Source organism: Meriones unguiculatus, chromosome 10 (genome assembly GCF_030254825.1).
Source record: "Meriones unguiculatus strain TT.TT164.6M chromosome 10, Bangor_MerUng_6.1, whole genome shotgun sequence".
Lineage (NCBI taxonomy): Eukaryota > Metazoa > Chordata > Mammalia > Rodentia > Muridae > Meriones > Meriones unguiculatus.
The window spans coordinates 46,134,663-46,161,635 of NC_083358.1; the positions used below are offsets into that span (position 1 = coordinate 46,134,663).

General features: G+C 37.2%; 1 protein-coding gene across 3 annotated transcripts in view; it reads right to left on the reverse strand.

Moving 5' to 3' along the window:
* Wls (Wnt ligand secretion mediator) overlaps positions 1-14,113 on the reverse strand; it is a 131,597-nt gene extending 117,484 nt beyond the window's left edge. For 2 of the 3 annotated variants that reach the window (XM_060392412.1, XM_060392410.1), the window contains exon 1: positions 13,710-14,113. In XM_060392412.1, coding sequence (XP_060248395.1) covers positions 13,710-13,815 — 106 coding nt within the window. In that variant the 5' untranslated portion in view covers positions 13,816-14,113. The remainder of the gene's footprint in view (positions 1-13,709) is intronic. The other variant, XM_060392413.1, reaches the window with a different exon arrangement.
* Positions 14,114-26,973: the final 12,860 nt, after the last annotated feature.

Sequence of the window (26,973 nt, forward strand, 5' to 3'; positions counted from 1 at the left end):
CACATTATGAACAAACACAGGGCTACTGGCTTTCATATTATCTCATTAAAGTAAGGACAACTATAAGTAATAAAAGACATAAATTTCTGAATTTGGGCAGTCTTTAGAATAATATTAAAAATATTTTACAGGACTCCAATACATTCACATCATAAGAACGACTACTTTAAAACAAGTTGCTCTTTGGCAGGATTGTGCTTCTAAATCATGGATTTATATAGTACTTTTTCTACAGTGAACTCATTTTCAAGAATGTAAAATTTTTAAGAAAACATGGATAGGTAATAAGAAGTATACTAGAACTATTAAGAACACTTTGTCTTAAAGCCCTTTCCCAACTCTACTCTCCCTCCCCCCAGGATATTTACAATCTTCCATGACACATGCTCTGTACCTTCTTGGTTATAGGAAAACACACCTACAGCATTTCAAATTAACTACTGACCCTTACTCTCACACTATAAACAAACCCCTTTCAGAATCTCAATTGCATTGTGTCCACATTGGTTAAAGCTGGAAGCCTGGTGACCTCATGTGGTGTTAGCTTCTCCCATGCACCAACAGCATCCGCCTTTCTACTCAATTACCCTCTTTGGTGCCAGAGGATTGCTACCCAATGAACATACACAATAGGCTTCTGCTTCATTACACTAACCAACAGCAGGATAGAAATAAGCAGAAGAGGAATAAACAAGCTAATTTATCATGAGGCCAGAGCAAGTGTTCACCACCAGTCTAGCCATGGAAAACTTGAGTGGTTAACAAGCATCTCTGCAGTCTGAGATGATGCTTAGGATCTTATAGATGTTAGACCAGCTGCAACAGAACCTCAATGATTAAAAAATTTTTTCATATTAGCAGGTATGAACACAAGCACACAAGAAACCCTACCTTAAAAACTCTTAAATTCCTATAAAAATCTACTCAGTAATTTGAGAAAGCTCAGCCCAGGATTCCATGACTGACATCCTGATAATTTGCCCCAAGTGCTCAACCTGACTGTGGGGCTTCTGTTATTCATCATGAACGAGGTGGTCAGAAGGGACCTAGCCTCTTTGTGAGGAGGATCTGGTGCCCCTTCATTAAGCAAGGGCACAGCGGTTGATTAAATTAACAACTTCGGAGGGCTTCAGTCCCAGTTCCCAGACATTAGCACCATCATCCAGAACAAATTAAAGTCTCACAGCAATTAAGCAGATTTTGAAAATGAATTTCCCATGGTTCAATGGCTCAATAGCAATCTTGAGTTAAGTAGTAGAACAGAGCTTGGAGGAAGGAGGAAGAATTGCTAAATTTCTAAAGTAATTGTGCAGCTGGCAGAAAGACAACAGAAAGCCTCTGTTAAGTGTGACTTAGTGAGGCTTGAATTTCAGACAGTAGAGGTGAGAAAAACAAAATTGTTGCATTAAAATGATGAATTTCAGAAAGATTTTTCTATTTTATTATTTTTAATTCTTTTAATGCTGTTATATTCCTAATCAAAAATTTAGATAAGAGAAAGAAAATTTATTACTTTTCACCAGATTTTAAATTCAAAGAAACAGTCTAAAACCATCCACATTTTAGGAATCTTTGCAACAGGTTCCCCAGGACACTGGGTAAAAGGCCTAAGACTAACAATAAAATAGTCATTATTTAATTTTAAGGATTCACTACATGACACATCATATACTGAAGTCTTTTAACATCTTATTTAATCTTAGCAATCTTATAATCTTTAATCTTATAATCTTATAGGCCTAGTAAATCCTAATTTTCCCTTTTTGAAGAATACTATCAGTCTCATATTAAGTCATTATTCAAGGTTGCATTGCCAATACATGGTGGAGCCAAGACTTGAACCCACACTTTCTCGTGGCTCACCAGCAGGGTGCTTGCTTAGTGTTCCCAGAGAATAGCATTATACCTAGCATTATAAGTAAAAAAGTTTAACATTTAAACTCCCATTTAAATCTAATCTTTCAATCTCAAAAACTACCATGTATCTGCAAAATTCTTAGAAAAGTAAAAAAGAAAAAAAAAAAACCAAATTCCCATTTTTAAGAGTTTGTAGTCAAACTGGGGGTTTTCTAAAATATTTTTTTTCAGAACAGAAGCAGAAAAAAAACAGAAACAGAAGAAAAATATTTACTTTGTAAACACAATAAATCACAAGTATTCCACTATCACTTAGCATCTCTATTTGACTATTGAAACTTTAGAAATATATTCACTAGAGCATATCCCCTTTATAATTATCAAGTATGAACAAGCAACCACAGTCAATTCTCTGTCTTTATGCCCACTGAAAGCTAAAAACACATAAACAAGAGAGAATGACCTTGAACAGGAAGTTTAGTTTAAACCATTGGTCTCTTCTTGGCCTTGGTTTCCACAATATAAGAGAAGGTCCCTTCTCAACTCCAAAAATAGTACAAATTTCTACATGTCCCAGAATACGTACTGTGAAGGTATGCATGAACTTTTGTTAACATGCTCAAGAGAAAAACAAAGACCTTTTATTTGTTTAAACAATGAAAATACAGCCTGGAATACAACACTAGAAAATTTAGGGCAGACCTTAAAGATGTACATTTTTTATACCTTTGCAGTAAGTTCAAAGTATACTTGTACATTTATCTATGCATTTCTTCAATCATATTTCTGGTACTCATATTGTACTTGACTATGGTAAAACTACACATCAAGGTGGAGCTTAAAGGTGGAGTTTTATATTATGTTATAATTTATATTATTTTTATTTTAAAATTCAGATGATGCTAGAGACATTTACTGGCAGAGTGTTTACCTAGCATGCACATGTCTTTAGTACCACTACCACCAAAAAAAAAAAAAAATGCTGACATTACAGCTCTATAGTTCTAGTTAATTTTCCAATAGCTGATAATGCATTAGTAAAAGATCATCTTTTTCCTTCCAATTTGATGTTCAAAAGTCTATAACATATATTATGCATTTGAAAAAGAAAAAAAATGTCATACTGGATCATGGCTCCAGTTTTATATTGTAAAACAGAAGAACAGCTAAGGCTTGTGTTAACAACAAGAAAAGGTAGAACATGTAAGAAAAATTTCTTTAAAAGTATTGTTACCCAGGCTTCCCTATGCTATAAGTAGCCCTGTATATTGACCCAGGATTTTAGATTTTGAAGGCAGTACTGGTAATTTAACCTATAGCCTTGTCTGAACTATATCCCCAACCCTAAGCCAGAATATTAAAAGGAAAATATTTAAGATAAAAATGTAATAGTCAAAACTATTAAAAATTAAACAAACAAAACAAAATAAAAGAACCACTGTGATTATCAAATATGTGAATGACATGCTTCTTGAACTATTGGGGTCTATGCCAATAGGAAGGTCATAAAGTAGTATTGTTGGGTTTCTAGTAGTAACGCCTAACCAACTGAGAAGCAAAAACTAACAAGATATAGGATGAATAAAAATGTATGCAAGTGAGTGCTAAGAAGTTACTTGGTGGTAACTTCTAATCCAGAAAAGTAACTCTCATATAGTGATTTCTTTAATGCCTATTGGCAGGCACACCTGGAGCAAATGCATAAATTACAGTCTCATTTAAATTCTATGCTTCGCCTGTAACATATTACCAAGGCTTCAAAGGAAGTCTGATAACAAATAGATAAATCAGATCACTACTGCTGGTGGATAAAATAAAAAATCTAGAACTAGAAAAACTTTAAAAAAGGGATTAGTGCATTTTTTTTTATTTTCTCATATATAATGAACAAGTATTCTAGTATAACTGAGTTATACTTGTGGTCCCCTTTTTACTTACATTAAGTTGCTGAAGCTGGCCTTGAAGTCATTTCCTAACTAACAGGGACCTTTCTGCTTTAGCCTCCTAGATGCTGAGATAAAGACCTTTATAACTCAGTTTTTCAGTAAACAAAATCCATCATACAAGAAACCTTTAGCTACCCACTACCTTTAGCTGTTTTATAAGTAGCTATATCTCAAGAATACTGCAATACACCCAAGTAATCACAAGCACCTTTCAAAACTTTAACAGCTCTCTTAGTGTGAAGAGTTAATGGCTTTCTTAGACAGAACTGAGATAAGTCCTATTTCATTAAAGATACTGTCTCATAGACATGCTAAACCTGGCTTTAATAAAAATCTAAGCCATACTCATCCTCCTCCTAAAATCTATTTTCTTGAATGAGTGGAGTAAGGGAAGAAAGTAATGGAGGAATTTTTTTAATTTTTATTTATTTTTTTTAAAGACTTTATTTATTATTTATTTTATGTATGAGTGTTCTACGTGAACATCTGCAGGCCAGAAGAGGGCATCAGACCCCAGTATAGGTGGCTAGGATCCACCATGTGGTTGCTGGGAATTGAACTCAGAACCTCTGGAAGAGCAGACAGTGCTCCTAACCACTGAGCCATCTCTCCAGCCCTTAATTTTTATTTTTATTAATTAAAGTTTATTCACTTTGTATCCCACCTGTAGATCCCTTCCTCTTCCCCTCCCAATCCAACCCTCCCTTCTCCTTCTCTACCTATGCCCCTCCCCTAGTCCACTGATAGATGAGGACTTCATCTCCTTCCTTCTGATCCTAGTCTATCAGATCTCATCAGGAGTGGCTGCATTGTCATCCTGTGTGGCTGGTAATGTTGCTCCCCTCTCAGAGGGAGGTGATCAAAGAGCAGTCCAATCAGTTCATGTCAGAGACAGGCCCTGTTCCCATTACTAGAGAATCTACTTGCACACTGAGCTGCTATGGGCTACATCTGTGCACAGGTTCCTGGTTATCTCCATAAATGATACTTGGTTGGGGTATCAGTCTCAGAAAACACCCCTGTTTCCAGATTTTTTGGTTCTGTTGCTCTCCTTGTGGAGCTCTTATCCTCTCCAGGTCTTACTATCTCCCCTTTCATAAGATTCCCTGCTCTCTGCCCAAAGTTTGGCTATAATTCTCGGTATCTGCTTTGATACTCTGCAGGGTAGAGCCTTTCAGAGGACCTTCTGTCCTGTTTTTTGGTATTTGTGAAAAGAAAAAGAAAGAAAAAAGGAGAGAAGAGGGAAACAAATGCTAATTAAAAGATGATAATGTTCTTTCAGCTTAAAAATCAACAAAATATTTTTTTCTTTCTTTTTATTAGCTATTATGTAGAAATATCATTTTCTTAGAGCAAATCTCTGTTCTCCCTGAGCAGGTACTAAAGACTTGTGGGTTCTATGCAGCCAGAGATTAAAACAACCAAAGATATTTAGGTCTCACAGTTTTCCATTGCAGCTATCCCTGACCTCCAACAACATGAAGAATCTTATCTTTTCCAAGTAGAGACATGTTCTGTAGGTGATAGCAGTTTGCTTATAACCTCCTCAAGAATTTTATCTGTAACTTCTTAGACTAGGAATGCAAAGCTAAAGCAGGATCCTGGCTTTCATGCAGCACAGAACCAGCTTAAAAGAACAGAGCAAAGAAAGGAATGTGAGGGTGTGTCCTTCCCATTAGAGGCAAGTTACAGCCTAAAGGACGGCATAAAACATGTTGAGAAGCAGATTAAAAAGAAACTGGATTTCAAGAATGCATACTTGCTTTTAGAGAAGGCTGGATTCAACAAAGTAGGAACCCAGCTTTTTGGTTATGATCACCTGAAGGCAAACATGCTAGGTAGGGAGAGACTGAAAGTGGATATCATGTCAACTAAATTACATGTTGCTTCATGACTGCTTGGTTCAAGAAAAGACAAAGGAGAAGGAATTTGCAGTACTATCCATGAGATTGGAATTATTAATGTAGAGCTTGAAAAACTCTGAGTCAACCATTTTCAGATCAATTACCTTTTATTTTGTAAAGAAAAATGTTACTACTTGCCAAAACTAACACAGTAGGCTTGATCTTTTCTTTTAATTTATCTTAGACATATGCATCAAGGATAAAGCCTCTAAGCTATACAAGGGACTTAATCAGACTAAGTCTGATAATTTGTTTGGGCCAGTTAAAAACAAAAACAAACAAAAAAAGCACTCCTTTGCCTGAGAATATCAATAGTAAACAGCTGGAAGAAAAAAAGGCAATAGAAAATTCCAGTTGAAAGTACAAGATTTAAATGGAGATGGAAATACTAGTTCGTTGTGGGAGGAAGCCCAGGGGCACTCTTCCACACTCATTTCCCAAGTTTTCTGTAATGCTCATCCTCCCTTTGCTGCATGATGCTATGTCACTAAGGTGGCATGTTGAGTTTTTCAGGCCTAGCCCTCTTCAGCATGGCTTATAAGCATAGTCACAATCATAACAGTTGGTATGAGGGCTGTTATATGCCAGGAATTGAAATTGTTTGTTTAGGAAATAGCTCAGTTTTTTGGGTACTTGGGTAGCAATGAAAATACTTAGCTTGAGGAAGGGGCACAAGCCAAAAAAGGTGATTGAGCTTTTGTGTCCTATTTTGTCTCTGTGAAACTTCACCCTTGCCTCTTTGTGTATCTTAGAAATGGAAGGGACAATGGGAGAAAAGCAATATCCCACATTAAGAGCACGGCTTAGGATTCAATAAAGATTACTTCAAAAATTTTCTTAAATGTTTCTTCAATTGAAAACTGGAGAAAGTAGCAGTAATGTCATTGTGGATTGTAATGAGCATTAAATAAATCAATACATTTGAAATGTTTTTCATAGTCGCCAAAAGTCAACAGTCACTGTAAGGCAAGCATCTGCTCCTGGTCAGACATCAGCGTGATTCTTGCTTTTGTTCCTCTACAAAACTGTGTCAGTGATAGAATGTGGTGGTTGGATGCAGGAGCTGAGAAGCCATAGGAAAAAGCAAAAGTCTCAGAGGGCTTCTTCTTTTTCATAATTTAATAATCTTTTCAGTTTGTTTCTTTATTCAAAGAGAAAATCACAAAACATTTCTTTATCTTCAAGTCCTGTCCTCCCACTGCTATTAGGAACTGCCTGTATCTGGCCTACTTGTACCATTATGCCATGATCTCCAAATCTCAGAGGAAAGATCTACCCAAATGAAATTAGCATGATTGTGCAAATCTGTTAAACTTTCTATCAGAATCAAGACCTTCAATTTTTTCCTTGTAGAAAAAAAAATCTAATAGTATTTTTCCAGGAATAAAATGTACCAGCTCATACTCTTAAGAGCTTGACTCTTAAGGTCTTGTACATTGACATAAAAGCTGTCATTTTGGAAGATAATGTTTTGTTGTTGTTGTTTGTTTTGGTTTTGGTATTTGAAGACAGGGTTTCTCTGTGTAGCACTGGATGTCCTGAAACTCAGTCTGTATACCAGGCTGTCCTCAAATTTAGAGAGCTGCCTGCTTCTCAAGTGTTGGGATTAATGGCCTGTGCCACCACCACCTGACTGGTGTTTGTTTGTTTGTTTGTTTGTTTGTTTGTTTTTTAAGTTTTAACTGCTCCCATTACTGCCATCCATACCTTCCAAAAACCTCTCAATCTCCAGTGATTCTATCTCTTGTCTTCCTTTGGAAAAGTCCAAGCTTCTTATGTAACTACAAAAATATGTCAAACTACCATCTGGAGAATATAAAATCAAGCAATCTTTCTTTCTGGTTAATGAACCAGGCTGCTCAGATAATTGGATCATTCATACATTTATGGGGCTGAATAGAACTTGTAAGAAAGGAGTAAGACTGGTGTTTGAATTTTTCAAAAAGATACCTTCTTTCCTAAAGATATGTATCTTTCCTAAGATACTACTTTGGCACTACAGTTAGACTTTCTTTATTAAAAAGATTATTCTTCCTCTTCCCTTCCTTGTTATCCAATAACTAACAATGATATATCAGTTACAGTTTCTTTCTCATTATACCTCTCTTCATTAAAATTATTTCTATTTAGACCCTGAAGTCATGATTTAGGAAGGATCATTAAACTCTGGTTTGTGATATTAGACTAACTGGAGTCTACTTCCATACTTGACTAAAACAGTTAATCCTGAGAAATTTTACTAGAACTGTCTGCATCTTGATTTATTTACCTAATAAAATGAGTACAAAAATACTAATGATGGCCCAGTGAAAAGGTTCAGCAGGTAAAGGTCTGACAACGGGAGTTCAGTTCCTGGGACTCACATGGTGAAAGGATAGAAACAACTCCCACAAGTTGTCCTCTGTGATCCACACATTGAATATGGCATACACAACCACATGCACACAAACAAAGTAAATGTTTTTCAAAAATTGTAATACCATTAAAAAGTTTCTTATTGATTAAATTATACAAAATAAGGCTCACAGTGTACATACATTCAATATATGTTCAATATATTTTATCTATATATTTCAGAAATATTAGCTAGCTAATAATTTGATGAATAGCACAGCCTCCAGTTTCATATGTTCTCAAATTCTTACTAAATGAGTGGTTCTGAGAAACCTCATTATAGAAAATTTTCTGTGGGTCAGGAGGGGCTCTCAACTCTCCTAATTTATTTAGGGTCTATGTTCCCTCACAGCCCTGTCCTGAGCATACTATGGGCACTTTGGACATTAGGCTAAGTTTTGAGCTAAGGACATTCTATAAAATTACTTTATGAAGGAGATATGTATAAATCTTTCCTCACTCAGTACATATTTAACAATAAATATGTTAATTTATTTATTTAACATATATTTATTTAACATATATTTATAATTTAACATATTTAAAAATAAAGCTTGCCAGGAGTAGTAACATATACCTTTAATTCTAGCACTTGAGAAGCAAGAGGCAGACAAATCTGTCTATGGGGCATGGTCTCCATAGGGATCTCCATGCCAGCCAGGTGTACATACTGAGACCTTGTCTCGAATCAAACAAAAAAGCAAGCAATCAAACAAATAATAAAATAAAAATGTAAAAATAAAAGCCAAATTATTATAAAATAAGGCAGAGTTTATAAGCAGAAGATTTGTAAACTTCAGAAAACTATTCATAATTATCTCCAGGAAATATCTCTCACTTTTTACTACAGAAAGAAAATTTGCAGATGGGAGGTACTAAAATAATCAGATGAGAGAACAATTAGTGACTATTAGCCCAAGCATTGTCTCATTGTAATAATCAAGAGGTTTAGCTTGCTAAACATCAATTAATGTTATTTTAATAATGAAAACCTGATTACTCTAAATAAATATATGAGATTACAAAGGATTTCCATAAATCACAGTACTATGATTTCTCTAGGATTCAACAAAGAGAAAATAGTATAGTTTGATCAGATATGTAATTTTATAAAATAAGCATAATCAAATGTAGAAAATATAACAAGTATCAACCAAAAGCCAATTAGTACTTTTAAACATTCTCACAAGATATAGCCTGATGCGGTCAGTCTCGCCCAGAATTTGGGATGTGGCGAAAGAAGGATCAGGTGTTGGAGATCACCCTCAGCCAGTGAGAAATCAGACTGCGGTACTAGAAACTCTCTCAAAAAAGCAAACAAAACAAAACAAAAGATTCTTACCAATACTCAAAAATTTCAGGATTATAACTAGCATAACATTAATACACATTAATATATAATACATATAGCAAAATTAATGTGCTGACAACTGTGCACCATGTTTTAACCATGATTTCATTCAATTTTTCAATTTTCTTCAACTTTCAAATGAATAACTGCAGCAGACAAATGCTCATATGAATGGGTAACAATCAAGACATCAACAGTTTCCATTTAATAGCATAATGGGGAGGGAGTTCTGCACCTTGACAGGCCTGTTTGAGAAAATGTGTTAAATGAATGCATGTCTTGCACAATATTATTATATCAGCATTTAAAAAGTGACCTACTTGTGACTTGACAAAAAATGATGCTTCTTCACCAAGAAATTATAACTAATGTTTACTTTTACTTTCAACTTCAGTTTAAAATATTTTTATTTGAAATTTGCTTAAAACAATTTAACCATAATCCATTTCGTCCAGTTGCGATTTCTGCTCACTTCATAATTTTAGAAGAGGTGAAACAGTGACCTGATTCTTCAAACATCATATCTCCAGAAATTATTAATCTGAAGATAAACAAACTACACATGATGAGCCATATACTCAAGTTCATGATTTTTAGTGAGCTCTATTCTTGTTTTCTGATACGGCCTCCTTCCCCATCCCTTCTATAATTTCTACAGCTACTTATCCACAAACTAAATTTATCAAGCACGACACCATTAAAAAAAAATTAAGATTTTTTTTCAGGTTTGGTTTTCAGGAAGATAAGATTAAGCTATACCTGTCAAAATATTTTTTTTCTTTTAGAGTTCTAAAGTATTAAATGTATTTAAAAAGCTAGTCACTGGGGCTGGAGAGATGGCTCAGTGTTAAGAGCACTGTCTGCTCCTCTAAAGGTCCCGGGTTCAATTCCCAGCATGCACATGGCTGCTCACAAATGTCTGTAACCCCAATTCAAGGGATCTGATACCTTCATACTAATTTGAATACAAAAATTAAATTAAACAAATTTTTAAAAATTAAAAAAAGAAAAAGCCAGTCATTTATTAAGTTTTCTGAATATATAAAAAAGATGCCTAATTTTATGGTTAGCATCTCAATGTTTTAACAAAAACATAAATCACTGAAATTATAAATCTACCAAATTGTACCAAGCAAGATATTCCTTACAGAGCCTGTTTGTAAAATTTTATGAAGAGTTCAGCAATATCTAGACCCTGATATATGAAAAAAACACAAATGCAATCAGAAAGCAAAGAAACTAGTTAGATAAGAAGGCCTTTAAGATACAGGGAATTTGAAAACCAAAACTCAATCCCTTCTGTTTGCTTTTATGGCTGCTTTGAAAATTTTCCCCTTGATTTTATGAAGCTACCATTTAATATTAATCCAAACACCATGTAAAACTCTGAATACTAAAAGATTTTACAATCAGAGATGAAAGGGATCTTAAACTCATCTGTCAGTAAAGAGAGGAGCCTATCAGTAAAGAGAGGAGCGACTTGCCTGGTCACTGAGACTCTTGATTTGCTATGGCTGCTTAGGAGATGAGGACTTTCGTTTTTTTGTGCCATGTGTTTCCACAATGAGGACCTTTCCCTTGAGATTCGTCCTCGAGTTGCCATGTTTTCTCTCATGGAGGATTACAATGATCCAAAAGTAACACACTGACTATAGTTGAAGGAACAGATACCTTAGGACGACTAGTTTATGATGAGTGTACCTGGCCACATAAGTAGCAGAGGCATTTAGCAGAGTTCTGTTTTCACTGTTGAGAGCAGAAGTGTCTGATCTTTTTCCTTTACTACTTAGCCTATAAACTGTTTTTTCCAAGCACTGATTCAACTAGCCTGCTTTAAACAGTTTCATCTAGTTTTCAATTTATAGAAGCTGAGTGAAAAACATGTAATGTACTTGTTTATATTCATTTTCTGTATTTAGGTCATATAGAGAGCGTAGGTTACCTAAACTTATTTGAAAGCAAAAAAAAAAAAAAAAAAAAAAAAAAGCTACTCTCCAAGTGGAAGAAGTTCAAACTAAAACACTTTACAGTGTAGCTACATCTAATCTACTAACTCTCAGGACCAGAACTGAGGACAGTCACCACAACTGGAAGAGAAGGAAATAATTGTTTTTCATGACACAATTATGCAAAAACTTCTCCAAGAAATGTTACAGATGTTTCTTTTCTAAGAAAAATTAGTAGTTTGTTAATGTAGGCAGGGCAGGCCCTGCAGCTTCACTAACCAAGTTCTACCAAAAGTGTGTGTGTATGGGCCAGGAGGGGGGGGAGAGGGGACAACATTAGCAATACTTAATTCCTACAGACAACCCTAATTTGAATCGCTCTAAGTCTGGTAATTCTAATGTCCAGCAGGTACTTACAAGTGCCCTTGGATCTCCTCTGTTGAAACGGTTAAGGTCAGAAACATGCTAGTTCCAGAAGTACTCTAGGAAACCTACTACAGGAACCAAGAGCTCTATGGATCCACATCAGCTTCGGGGGCGAGCGGGTGGGGGTGGGGGAGTGGGCCTGCAGCTACAGGAAACAGTAATGGTTTACTGTGTGCAAAAACCTCAAAGGAGAAGGTCAGACAAGGATAATAGGCCAATTTAATTCTGAAAGCACAAGGTGCAAGAAATTTTATTATGGTCTGCCACTGAAATCACATAAGATCCAATAGCATCTAACTGCAACTGCTCATCAAGAGAAACAAGAGATGTAATTGTAACCGCGATATAATCACTGTGAGCGCACCGGAGACTGATGCTGCCTACAGCTCCCAGCAGAGAAGTATTAAGAGCCTGGAAAATCCAATACAGAGAAAAGAGATTGTACATGGCGTAGCGAAACAAAAGCCAAAACGGTGTGTGTGTGTGTGTGTGTGTGTGTGTGTGTGTGTGTGTGTGTGTTTATACACTGATAAAGATGTTTCACCCATACAGAGGACGCAGGCTGGAAAACTCTGGTTTTACAGATACATGTCTCTACCTCCTCAGAACTCCCTTCTTGAAGCTTCTCCCACTCTCCTTTGTTTAAAATACTTAGCCTCGCTGTTACAAAGATTGGCAATATCAGACTCTCTGGAATGCGAACCCAACACACCCGGGTCTAGAGGGAAAATAACGTGTCCACTACTCTAGACCCCTCTGAAGAGCTCCTGAGCTGCTCAGAGGCTCCTACAAGAAGCACAGACACCCCCCCCCCCCGCGCGCCTGTGCTCTTTCACCCAGCCAAGAGCAACAGCCAGCCCTAAGGAAGCCAAGCTGCCCAGACGCGCCCGCTTCGAAGTTGGCACTAAAGTTTGTCCAAGGTTGTCCAGAATCTTGAGGAGAAAGGGACATGAGGTGAAAGGACAGTAGGAGGAAGCTGAGTTTTTCGAGTGGATACTGAAGCAGGTCTCCTACGTCGGAAGCCTTTTTGGTCAGTGCGCTCTGGGAAAGTCACCCTGGCGCCGTCTCTGGGGTTTGGGAGCTGTCACCAGAGGGCAGCCCAGGAAGGAGCAGGAAACGTCCTCCTGGCGCCAGGGAAGGTCCCCAGGTTTCCGACTCACTGGATATTGGGGCTCAAAGCAGAGGGGGAAGGGAGATGGCAGAGCGGACAAGAGGCAAAAGCAACACCTTTCTGCTAGCCTTCTCCAAATTCGTGCTGGGAGGGCCAGGACTCTCTCAAGCCACTCTACTCCAGCCAGCTACTAATCCTCAGCTCAGACCAGTCCACTGCCAGAGGTGGGTGGGGTGCAGCGTGAAGGCCTAGGGCTTAAAGGTTGAGACCCTAAAACCAGCCCTAGTCTCTAGCCAAGACAGCCGAATGCGTTTACACAAGCCAGAGCCAGTAACAGCTCGCGGCTGGCTCAAGGCTTAGCTCCCGACTCTCCTGTTATTCCTAATAAAGTCGATTACGTTGCCCTCCCGGAGCTGATTGGAAGGGAACCGAGAAGGAAACGGGGGCGGCGAGGGAAAGAGCAGGGGGAGCAATCAACTTTGCGACCCAGCACTTCCTCGCGATCCGTCGCCATGCTTAAGATCCACCCCCACCCCCTCCTGCCTTTCAAGTGGATACTGAAACTAGGCCAAAACTTTTCCCCTCCTTTTCTCTTTGCCACTAGACTGGATTGTGCCCCATGGAGCCCCATGGAGCTCTGCTTTCTTAAGCACAATAGCCGGACTAATTAGATCATAGAAGCACGGCAGCGATACTGTAACAAGTAGCCCAAGAGGCAAAAGAGGGAAGGGCCAAAGAAAGGGAAAGGAGAAAGTTTGCAGCTCTCACACTTACCGATCAAGCCGCCCACAAGAAAGGCAACGATTTGGAAAACCAACAGAATCCCTCCAACAATGCAGAGCTTCTTGGTGCTCATGTTTTCTATAATTGCCCCAGCCATTTCTGCGCCCCCCTTTCTTTTCTCCTTTAAGTAAATGTTTTAGGGTATGCTTTCCGCTTCCCTTCTTCTTCTTTCTTGTCCTCTTTTCCTGGTGCTGCAAAACTTCAAGGGTGCAATGGCACAGAGGAGGTGAGACCCAGACCCCAGGCGCCCACGTAGATCCCTGGGCGAAGCCGCTCGGATACCCCAGATGCCCAGAGCTGGGACTGCGGCCGCTCGGCAGCCAGTGGACGCTTAAAGGAGCAGGGAAGCGGATCACATGACACGCCTCCCTCTCTTTCTTCCTCCCTCCCTCTCGCGCTTCCTCCCTCCCTCCCTCCCTCCCTCCCTCCCTCCCTCTCTTCCTCAACCCTGGCCCGCCAGTTCAGGGATCTGAGCTCCCGCCAGCTCTGGCTACCCGCCCTTAGGTTTGGCCTCTAGCTTGCCCCGGCAACAGCTGTTATCTTGAGGGAGGTGGGGGTGGGGTGGCTGTGTTGTTAAATTGGTTTGGCATACACAGCCTCTAACATGTTTCCTTGTCTGGTTCCCAAAGTGTGGGATTTAAGTTGCACATGGGCCGATTTGTAAACCCTTATCTTACCCGTTGAGCCCACCCCACCACCAAGTACTTAAGCTCTAGGAAAAAGGTGAATTTTAAAAAGGAAACTAATGAAGATTAAATCAAATTATAAAGAGAAGAAATAAGGTCTCGGTTCAGGTTCCTTCTGCCTGTCCCTAGCCTGGGTTATACCTGGCTGCATTGTCCTTTTTAGGAGGGCTGGCTCTCCAGTCAAATCAGATCTGTTCCTCACTCCACCCTGGATTTCCGGTCTTGGTCTTGACTATTACCTAAATGCTTTAAAGTTAATTCGTAACCAAATTCGTTTTAAAACTGTTTGTTTTGTTTTTTAACACCCCTTTTATGTTCTTGCTAAGAGTTGGTTTCTCCAACACTGCTTTCACACTTTCACCTTCTATTATAAGATTTTGTGTACGCACATTTGTTTCCATTACTAAGCTGTAGAGTGCTGAGAGATTGGGACCAAGTTAAATTCTCTTTGTATACCCTCCCATAGTGCCTAACAAAATTCTCACACTAGGAGATACTGCACGAAGTATTGTGGAATGAATAAATGAATGAATGTTTAACCAAGCCCACAGTTTGCATTTCAAAAGCCTAAAGGATTTTACTTGGGTTAGATAGTACATACATTAAGTAGAACCTGTCAGAGTTTCAGGTGGGTGGTCACAGCTACTGGGAGGCTAAGAATAGGAGTTTAAGACCAACCTGGATAACTTTTCCAGACCCTATCTCAAAATAAAACTAAAAAGCGATCTGGGGATGTAGCTTTGTGGGAAAGCCCTTGTTTAACACATGGTCTGAGGCCCTAGATTGAAACCCTATGGAAGGCAGAGAAGGAGAAAAGACAATATTGACACTTTGAGAGATGTATTTATATTTATATACTACGTTCAAGGAAAAGTGGTGACCAGAGATCTTAAAAGATTTCTTGAGCTGTCTGTCCTAAACTCTTAGGGCCTGTTTTTGCTGTTGTTGCTGTTGTTTTTCTTTTCTTCCATGTTTCATAAACTGTCTATTTTGCCAATACAACTCACATCACACCTTAGCTTTATAAAGGTGCCTCCTTGTCTTTCCAACACAGGTTTTCTAAAGCCACCAGCATACCTGATTCCTTGTTTCTTGTCTTCTTCCTGTGGAGGAAATATTGTCCTCCTCTGATATATTTTGCATCTGCATTGCCTTATAGATGACACCATGTAAGATACATGAACAGGGTCATTCTTAGTCCCCAACTAGGTCAGATACTCCTTTAGACAGGTACTGGGCTGCACCTATATAAAACTTTATTTTAGCTTCTTGGCCTCCAGCAGACCTTAACAGTTCCATGGCTATAGCTGCTATTAAATATTGTTTTTTTTTTCCTTCAGTCCATTGCCTAACAGTTACTTACTAAGTTAATGTGTTTTCCTCTTTCTTTCCTGAGCACTAGAGGATACCAAAACTGCAAGAGTATTCTGAAGAAACTTCATGCTACTTGTCATTCACTGTATAATTACTATGTGGTAGTTTTGTGTGTGTGTGTGTGTGTGTGTGTGTGTGTGTGTTAAAGAGAGAAAAAGGAGGTACACAAAAGGAGGGAAGAGAGGAAGAAATAGAAATCCTGATTCCATAGGGCTCCTGCTAGACGCTGTGTAGTGGGATTGCTAAAATTAAAGTGTTCATTTCTATTGGCTCATGGCCTTTTAAAAATCACCTTTCTGTATAGCTGTCCTTACGTCATCAAACCTAAGCACAAAATCAGATGGAGTCTTAGTTACTTTTCTATTTCTGTGATAACACATCATGACTAAGGCAATTTACAGAATAAAGAGTTTATATGGACTTACAGTGTCAATGAGTTCATGGTTGAAAGTAAAGCCATGGCAACAGCTGATTTCCAAGTAGGAGGTAGAGGAGAAGCTAACTAGGAATCCTTGAGCTTTTTGAAACCTCAAACCCTACACCTAGTGACAAACTTTCTCCGAAAGAGACTACTCCTACTCCTTCCAATTTGGGCCCAAAAGTATTCAGACATATAAGCCTATGGGGGCATTCTCAATCAAACTATTACAGAGTGGGACATTCTCATTCAAATCACCACAGGTACCTTCCTTGTGTCTTTGGTCTTGAATAGACCTTTGCATGTAAAGGAAAGCTTTGAGTAAACTTGTTACTCTTTTCTCATAAAGTGGGTTTTGGGATAGGAATATCTCCATGAGATGCTTTTAAGATGTCATTTTCTGTTATTTTGTAAATATTAATAGCGACTATCAGATCATCATTTCCCAATGTGATAACATGAATATGTAGATTAAAAAGCTTGAATGTTTTTCCTGGTAGGTTTGGTGTGGAATCTAGATCCCTGCCCCAGTTGTCTGAAATCACAGTACATTATAGTTACTAGTCAGCTCCAAGGCTCAATTTTTTTCACCTATAAAAGCAAGATTTAGCTTCAGGGAATCCAGTACCCTCTGTCAGCCTCCATGGGCACCTGCATACCACACCACACTATTACACACACACACACACACACACACACACACACACACATACACACACACAGCAAACAAACAATAGCAACAAACAGAGGAGCTGGAGAGATGGTTCAACAATTAACACTGGCTGCTCTTCCAGAGAATCTCAGTTTGATTCTCAGCACCCACATGATGTCTAACAACTGTCTGAAAATTCAGTTCTAGGTGATCCATGAGTACTGAATATACATGGTACACAGACATACATAAAAACACATTAAATAAAAAATATTTTGACAAAGATACTAAAATAATTAAAGTACAAAATTCAACTCTAATAGGAGAAAGTGATTGTTCTACTTATAGCCTGTTGTTTATTATTTTATTTTAATTTTTGACATATGGAAAGTCAAAGAGATGTGAAATACGTTGTTGATGAGTGAATAGCTAACTGGGATAGATAAAAACCCCTCTTCTCATGCCAATTCCCCCACAGAGTTTACTAGCTAGCTTCTTATACATTCCTATTAACTAGGCTATATTTTGCACATACGGCTCTATTTGTGGTGTGTTGTGACCCTAGCTATCTTATAAGTTTTTAAACAGAAGACAGTGACTGACTGAAGCAAAGTTCCTGGCATAGAGCAATGTTCGGGTCCTTTTAGGAGCCAAGAGCAATGTGATGTTATTCTCTTTGCAGAAGGTAATCTGTGGAAATCTAAAATAATTAAACATACCTGATTAAATACTGATTTTATTTCACAGAGGTACCTTACAAGAACAGTAACCCACTCTGAAGCTTCTGTTCTTTTAAGTAGCTTTTATCCATTAAAAAACACCCCTTTATGGCCCTCTACTTTATGTTTGTGTGTGCGAATGAGCCTCACTATGAGTTTACACTCTGTTATTTAGTGTTACCCTCCCTCTACCTAATTGTCTTATTTTATATGGAAATAAAGGATCTTTCCTAGCACATTTTTTTTATACACTAAATTTAGAAAGGGAATTCTTGAAATCCGAACAGTCAACCTGATCTTCATATGAATTTTTTTTCACATATACCCCATCCTCTTCCCTTTAAGACATCAATCCCATCAAAAAATTTCCATTTTGCCTTTCCATTCACATTTCATATATATTACAGACATTAGTCTTATTCAATCCTAGCCTTATGTCTTACTAGTTATATAAACAAGGAATATGCCTTACCTTTTAAATCTTATTTTTCTCAATTATTTAAAAAATATCAATAATATCAAACATAAGTCATGATGAAGATTAAATAAAATAATATAATTGTGCAAAACACAGAGTAGACATTCAACAAATGTTGCAATTATAAGGGAGGCAGTTTCTGTTCCCAGAGAGCAGAACAAAACAAAACAAACCATAAATCCCCTAATTATAGTCTCTCTTATTAAATTACCTCTTTGAACTCAGGCAACCTGGAAGGGCAGGTAAAAATCTTTATAGGTTTCCAGAAACCTCTTAGTGTGATGCAGCCAGTAGCTTGAAGTAGACAGCCTTTTGTTGTTTCCCAGGCTTGAAAGAGGCTGCAGTAGAGAACTGGGGTGTCTTTAATAGGGTTGCTCAAGGACCTTACTCTTTTTTCATCATGTAGATAAAGGATCCAAACTATCCAGCCCCCAACATCCTTATGATTTTTGGCCTTCCCAGAACCTAACAGATCCTCTTTCTGTTTCTCCATATGTATGGCAGCAGTACAAAGGGATACATGTCCTACTGACCAACAATACCCTGCACCATGGCACAATTACTGTAGAGATTTTGTAAATGTGTGAATAATAAATGGACAGGGTCCAGTCCCTAGCTGCTCAGAAGCTCAGAAAGCTCTCCATTCCTGACACACAGATAGCTAATGACAGGAAATATACCTTAGACAACTACAGCCACAGCCACAATTCATGCCCCAGCAAGGGAAAAAGTGGCCCTGACACAGTCCAGAATTCTACTGTTACCCCAACAAAGTCTTTGCTGAGTAGCTCAAAATCACTGTAGAGCACATCAAAGGTAGTGTTTCTTAAATACAACTTGGAGTATACGGTGAAAGACAAAGTAGAAATACAAGAATTATATGAGAATAGAATACATGAAAGCAATCTCCTACTTCTACCATGAATTGGGTACAAGAAACTTGAATAGCTGAGAGTAGGGGGCAGGTAGTTCCTACCCACCCCATGTAGTAGAAGCTAACAGTTTGCACTGGAAATACCAATAACAACTAAAATTGCAAGGAGACCCTGTAATTGTTGTTTTTTGTTTGTTTGTTTGTTTAACAGCAAATCAGCTAAATGCATAAATTTTGCCATTAATCCATTTAACTATGAAATAGGTTCTTTTATGAGCATCCTAATAAGGACAGTTGGTCTAGACACTGCTAATAAACTAGAGACCTGAAATTCTCAAGTAGATACAAGACAACAGTTACCTTGTCACCAATGCATCATTTAAGAGCACTTGAGAAGAGAGAACTCAACAGGTGGTTCATGTTCGAAAGATCTTGTGACCTAGTCTCAGCTCTCCTTCATGTCAGCTATATCTTGAACCTAGAAAAAGAGACAACTTAAAATACCATGCAATGGTGTAAAAAAAAAAAAAAAAAAAAAAAAAAACAAAAAACAGTAAAACTCAAGCCCTGCCATCCCCAGATGTTCATTCCTGTTCCTTTTGAGTTCCAAGAAAACTCTTCTTGCTGTTTCTGAGATAAACATTTAGGAGTTTGTAAGCCTCTCCTTCGCTTACAAACTGTAAGCAAAGTGTAGTGAGAATTTTGGTTTCTTAAAAAATCCAGTTATGTTGGGAATATGTTTTTGTTTTAATCCCAGATGTGGGGTATGGCGCTGCTTCACATTATCCACAGCACCTAACTATAGTTTGTTTTGTGGTCTGGCAGGGGCATGATTTTGCCAATGAGGATAGTTTACATTTGGAATTCTGATGACTCTGCAGAAGGTTTATCAATGCCAGAGCCCCAAGAAAGGCGGCAGTAGCTCTCTTTCTTTTTCTCCTACTTAGTGTTGGGTGAAGAAGGAAAAGGAATCCCATAAAGTAGCCAGAAGTCCGGTTACACATGTGTCTTACTTTTTGTCTCTTTCATAAGATTTGACTCCCATTCAGAGCAAATTTCCTCCACTGAAACCTTAAGTATTGACAGTGCTTGCTTTGCTGGTAGTATTTTCTGCTAAGGGCTTTTTCAAGGTAAAGATTAATTTTCAAGTTAAATGACTCATACAAGTAACTGTTAAACACAATTCCATAGTGTGTTGAATGCACCATTGAACAATACACATTAGCAGAAGATATGCAGCATAAAAGTAAATTTGACTCACATAATCTAAACATTTTTTTCTTTTGGCATGATGTGAATTCTTTTTTGCCTAAAAGTTCTAGGTACTTTACAAATATTTGTTTAGGTTTTTTTTTTTTTTGCTTATTTTTTATGTGTGTTGTGTGTATTTGTGTATGGGACCATGCATGCACAGCATCTGTGTGGAACTCAGGAGACAACATACAGAAATCAGTCCTTTCGTTCTACCATGTTGGTTCTAGGAATCAAACTGAGGTCACTGGCTTTAACAGCAAGTGGTTTTTGTTTCATTTTCTGAGCCACCTTTGTAGCTCTTATGCATGTTCATATTTTTTGTTTTGTTTTGTTTTTCAAGACAGAATTTCTTTACGTGTCCTTAGTTGTACTGGACTCACTTCATAAACCAGGCTGGCCTCAAACTCACAGATATCTGCTTGTCTCTGTCTCCCTGAGTGCTCGGATTACAGGTATGCGCCACCATGCCTGGCTATAAATATCCATCTTAAGTAATATCCATCTTAAGTATCCATCTTCATTTTCTCATATACATTGTGTTTATAAGATGTCACATTCTGGCAGAGGAAATACATATTTGCTATCATCAATGCTACCTTCGCATCATCTTCTGCAATTTTCTTTTTCAATGATTTTGTTTCATGTCTTCCCTTAGTCTTACAAGTTTTCCCACAGTGAAAATGTTTTTTCCCATATATTATCCTATTCATTGCCTTCACTAGCTTCCTTCTCTTAGAATCCAACATCTGGGAAGTTCCCTTTCCTGGCATTGAAACCGCACTTCTACTGTCATCCCTAGTCATTTGCACAATATATGTCCCACTGACTGTCTAGGAAATGCCACCAGTAAACTCTCTGGTGATATTGCTTCTTGAAATCTTATAACTTTCCTCCCTTCCCCAGCATCAGCAAATTTGCTCTCTTTTATTTTCTCTTACTGGTCCATAATCTCTTTTCTTAATCTGGCTCCAGCTCCTTTACTCACTAGTATTTCTGAGCAGTTTTTCCTTCACCTCTTTTCTTCTTAAAGTATCAATAGCTTTGAACTTGATCTCTTACCTAAACTTTAAACCTAAATATTTAAGCCAAATGTTTCCTTGACTTTTCTGCCTAGAAAAACCACATGTGCTACCAAATCAAGTCTTTCCAGCACTCTAGTGACTCCAACTATATAAGTCAAAGTCATCGTTTGTCTATTACCCATTTATTCTATCAGTTGTCTATGCCAGATTCCACTATCTTATTCATGGAAAGGCAGCCTTACTTCTCTACATGGCTGACCTTCATCACCTCTCTAAATTGGACTGCAGAAGATATTTCTATTAGGTCTCCAGTCTCTAGTTTTCTTAAATAGACAGTCCAGCATATCCATCATTATAAAACACTGATCTGTCTTCCTTACTTCCTGAACATAATTTGGCAATGTCTTCCTATTGCTTATGAATAAAGCCTGCCTTATTAGGGCCACACCACCGATATCTCACTGAAATATCTAATGTTTCTAATATTTCATGACTTTTGTACTTAGATTCTCCAAGGCACTTCTTTATACTCATTATGTGTAATTCACATTCAACTTCAGGCATTACCTGTTGTAACCTAGCTATGGGAACAAAGCAATTAAACCTATGGAGGGAGGTACCACCAAGCTGCTATCTTGCAATGTTCTGCCAGTTATATTACTTAATCCAAAAACTGGCTATCTAGAAATCCAACACAACCCTCCCCCAATATCTAGATTTCATTATCAATGTTGTGAACTTCATTATCAATGTGTACGTAAGAAACCATAAAGATGTATAATAATAACAACAAACACTTGTACATACTATGTGACAGCCCTTGTGTGAAGTGAGGTACAATGTCTAAATACACAACTCTTAGAACTAAAATAGCATGATAACTGTTAATCTCTAATAATTGCGGTGAGGATTAAATGTTTCAAGTGTAACCACAACTCTAAAGATACACACAATTGTTATTATGTTTCATGCAGTATTTTGTTTTAACCACAAGAAAAGCTAAGGGCTGTCAATAATTTAAGCTGACTTTGTCAGTGAAGTGACAAAGTTCAAGCACTTAAACAGTGACTGTCTTCTGAGTTTTACTCTAATAGCAATAAAGTAACAGCCAGTATGGACTTATGTCTTCCAAGCATTGATATATGTGTACATATATTTATGTATATATATATTATGTATTAAATACCTATTTAATTTTTATAGCACTTTCTATGAAATAGGTAAGGATTTTTGTTTGTTTGTTTGTTTGTTTTGGTTATCTTTGTATTCACTACCTAAAGGACAGCTATAGTAGCAACAATAGGTGTTGTTATTATGTTACCACATAGAGCTATGCTGGCATTTCAGGACAGGAATAAGGAGAGAGCCCTTTATTTTGCACTAAAGAAGAAAAATACCACTAAGTCTTCAGAAGAAAAAAGATAAGTCTAGTTGTTATGAAATATGAGTAGTTACTTTTCAAATAGAAAAAACTACATAGATGGATAAACTTAAGATCAGAGAATAGTAACAATTACAAATCATGGTCCGGCTTAAAAGTTGGTAGGTACATCTGTGATCCTGGCAGACTGAGTTGAAGTCATACAGCCATGTGAGACAAAAACACAAAGGTGGAGGAAAAATGTTCTCATTAAAATTATATGCCTCTGAAAGCTATCATTTTAAATCTGGACTGGTGATAATAACACCTTCTTTTTATTTGTTTAGAATGATTTTTTTTGTACAATTTTAAGATGCTATCTCAGTAATATTCACAACCTTGGAGGTCTTTCCAATTTAATTATCACTTTTGTCTAAATGGGAAAGCAGTTACACAAGGAAGGGAAGACAAACATCAGAGCTGCTCAAAGGTTACTTGTTGATCCAGAGTGAGAGTCGAGTTTGCAGCTTATTTCAATGTTGAAAATAACAAAATTGCACCGTTTCCAACAACCCTCAACACCTTATTTTCTGCTTTTCTTTGAAAACATGGGGCAGAGTGCTATAGTTGAAGAGGCTTGTGTAGAAAAACAGAAATAGTGCTGAGCATGCAGAAAACTATGAGTAGACTAGATATGCTGGTAAAACATTGTGCTATTTGCCAAGAAGAAACAAGTTTGCTGTAATTTTAAAGTTACTGCCTAACCAAAGTACATAAAGCACAGATAATACATTAATACTGTATTAATTTTTGAGGATTGTCATAACAAAATATCATAGATTGTATGAAAACAAAAGTTTTATTTTTTTCTCAGCTCTGAGGCTGGAAAGCCAAGATTAAAGGACTAGTAAATAGTGGCACTTTGGGCTTGTCTCAGGTTGCACCTGTCCTATGACATGTTGGATAAGCCCCTTACAAAGAAAGCCTTTGTTAAACTAATCATATATTTAACCACCTTATGTTCCAGTAGGCTTACAGTCTAAGGTATTAAGGGTTGATAATTTTATATATGAATACAGGCTCATAATTCAGCCATTAACAAAGATGGAGATGGGATGTAGACATCTCTCAAGGCTCTTCCATGCTACCTCTCTTAATAATCTATAATCTTTAAAATATATTTAAACTCATTTTTTACAATTATCACCATAATACATTTTCTTTTTTGTTTATTATGCATATATTTTATGTGTGTGCTTATTCCTGGGGAGGTGGGACTCACTTGCCATAGTGCATATGTGTAGGTCAGAGGATATCCTTCAGATATGAATCCTCACCTTCTACCTTTAGACAGTGTTGCATCATCACTACTACCATGTTGGCTGGTCTTCAAGCTTCTGCCTCCTGTCTTTCTGTAGAGTCAGGATAGGATTACATAGATTTACGACTTACATTACTGTGTGTATCTGAATTTTATGTAAATTCTGAAGGTCCAAACTCAGGTCATTGGGTTTATCTAACAAGTAAGTCTCATTTTTACTTGAATTTTATAACAAATTTTCTTCTGTTTTGTTTTGGTTTTTTTTTGTTTTGTTTTGGTTTTTTTTTTTTTTTTCTTTTTTTTTTTTGGCTTTTTGAGACACATTTTTTTTCTGTGTAGTCCTGGCATTTGCTCTGTAGACCAGGCTGGCTTTGAACTCAGAGATCTGCCTGCTTCTGTCTCCTGAATGCTAAGATTAAAGGTGTGTGCCACCATGTCTCACCTATATTTGTATCCTTTATTAACTAGTGTTCCCCTCCAATGTAATATTATGCAATCCACCATGCTATTGCGTATGTCAATTTATTTAATTTAATGTGTACATATATATCAATTCATATAATATTTGAGTTGTTTCATTTTGGGCTTTTATTAATAAAACTATTATAAGCACTCTTCTATTCATCTTTTGGTGGACACATGATTATTCCATTCAACATATAAATAAAAATGCCGGTGCATTTGATATTACCATATTCTGCCCAACAATATCTCAAAGTGGGTATGCTAACATACTCAAGTGAGCAATGTGGGCTCCAGTTGTTTTCCTTATTGACCATCACTCAATAGTGTTAGTCTCAAATTTGAGCCATTCTGGTGGGGACATAGAAGCATATCCTTAGAGATTTTAATTTGTTTAACTCTGATGACTTTTGGTCATTTAGGTATGATTTAAATAAATATCTAATTATGTTTTAAATATTTAAACTGGTTGCCTTTTCTTATGTATTTGTGAAAATTCTTTATATACTCTGAATGCAGATTTATTTTCAGGATTATAGCTTATCTTTTCTCTTAGTAGTTTTTTATTTTATAAGCAGAAATGTGTGTGTGTGTGTGTGTGTGTGTGTGTGTCTATGAATTGAACCTTGAGTTTTGTTAATACTGATGTTATCACTGAGCTGCACCCTTAGTGGTTTTTGTTTGTTTGTTTGTTTCTATTTTGAGGCAGAGTCTTGCTAAAAGTCCAAAGTAGCCTTGAACTCACTATGTTATCCAGGCATGTTTCAAGCTTTCAATATTCTTGCCTTAACCTTGCACTAACCTCAAAAGTATTTGGAATTTTAGGCATGTGCTATCATATCTGCTAAATTTGATATGTTAATTTCCATTTTTATTGCTTTATGTGGCTATTTCATTAAAAAATTATATCAGTTTTATGAAAATACTCTTCTGTACTTTTATTGTTCTGTATTCACACAAAGGCCCATGACTCATCTTAAATGAAAATTTTAACATCTCTGCACTTATGATGGGATTTTCTCTAAGACTAAATTGAATATTTATGTCAGCTTATTAAGAATTGACATTTCAATATGTTGACACAATTATTTTATTTCCTCCATTGATATATGATTTTTAAAAATGCTGCTGCTGATGGTGGTGGTGGAGTATGTGGGTGTGTGGTGCATATGCTTGTGTGTGGGTATAGAGATCAGAGAAAGGCATCCAGTTACTTCCTACACCAGCCCACCAGCCTCTAACTTATTCCTTTGAGAAGAATCCATGTGAACCTGGATGATATTCACTGGGAAAGGTTCTAATGTTCAAAATAACTGAGAACATGAGGTGGAAACTTCTGATGTCTATAAGAAGCACAACCACAATGACATTAATTATGAGTTTCCAGAGTTTCAGTTGCAAGCTGGAGAAATTGGCTCAGTAACTAAGAGAATTTGATGTTCTTCCAGAGATACAAGTTGAGTTGCCAGCACCCACATCCAGCAACTCACAACTGCCTGTCATTTGAGTTCCAGGGCATCTGATTCCTCTTCTGCCTCCATGGGCACTACACACATGCACATAAACCCACACTCAGTTGTACACATATGTACATATTTTAAAATGTTTGTTAATAGAAATTTTCTTTTTAAAGGAGTAATACTCACAGTTGTTTTTTTTTTTTTTTTTTAAAAAAAAGAGGTTGGATAAGCTTGGATAAATTCTAATCCAAACCTTGGGAATCATGACCCTTCCACATCAAATTGGGAAAAGCACATGGGAGAAGGCAAAGATAGCCTTAAGACCCTGACAAGGGTTGTATATCAGATATCCTGCATATCAAATATTTACATTATAATTCATAACAGTACCAAAATTCCAGTTCTGAGGACACAACGAAGTTGTTTTATGATTGAGGGTCACTAAAACATAAGGAACTATATTAAAGAGTTGAAACATTAGGAAGGTTGAGAATCACTGGTTTTAGAAGGCACTAGGACTGGTGACATCTTTGTTGGTGCTCCTTTTTAAACTATTTTATTTGTTTCTTAATGCCTCTACCTCCCTTCCAACTCCCTGACCCTAGGTAGGAGAGAAAGAAGGTTAGAAGGGACAGAGAACACAGACCTCTTTAGACCATTTCCAGCTGGTTAGGGTTGTAAGTTTCTTTGGGAACATTCCAGTCACAGTCATCATTATTTCCAGCAGTTCATTGAACTAGCAGCCTTTTTCCTCTTCTGACCATCTTTTTGAAGCACCCATCCCTCTAAGTACTCTTTCTCTCTGGGACCTGGTATTTATACCCTCTCAGAGTCCTCAGAATTAAACAATCTGCAGCTGGCAAAGACCACCCCCCTCTTTGAGCTCAATGAGGCAATTAGCTGTGGCCAAACTAAAAGCAGCTCCATATTCCACATTTGGGATTAAAACAAAACCTGTTTACATAAAGTAACTGAGTTTTTAAAGAAAGCAAAACTCTTCCGTAACACACATGTTTATCCTGTGCCTCAGAATTCAGGAATGTGAAGAAGAAAATTGCTGTTGTTTTAGGCATCCAGACTTGTATTTTGTTATATCTACACTAGAAGATCAATATAAATAGTAAAAGTGAAATTTACTTATGGTTTTCTCTAGGGAAGGAGAATGATGTATAAAT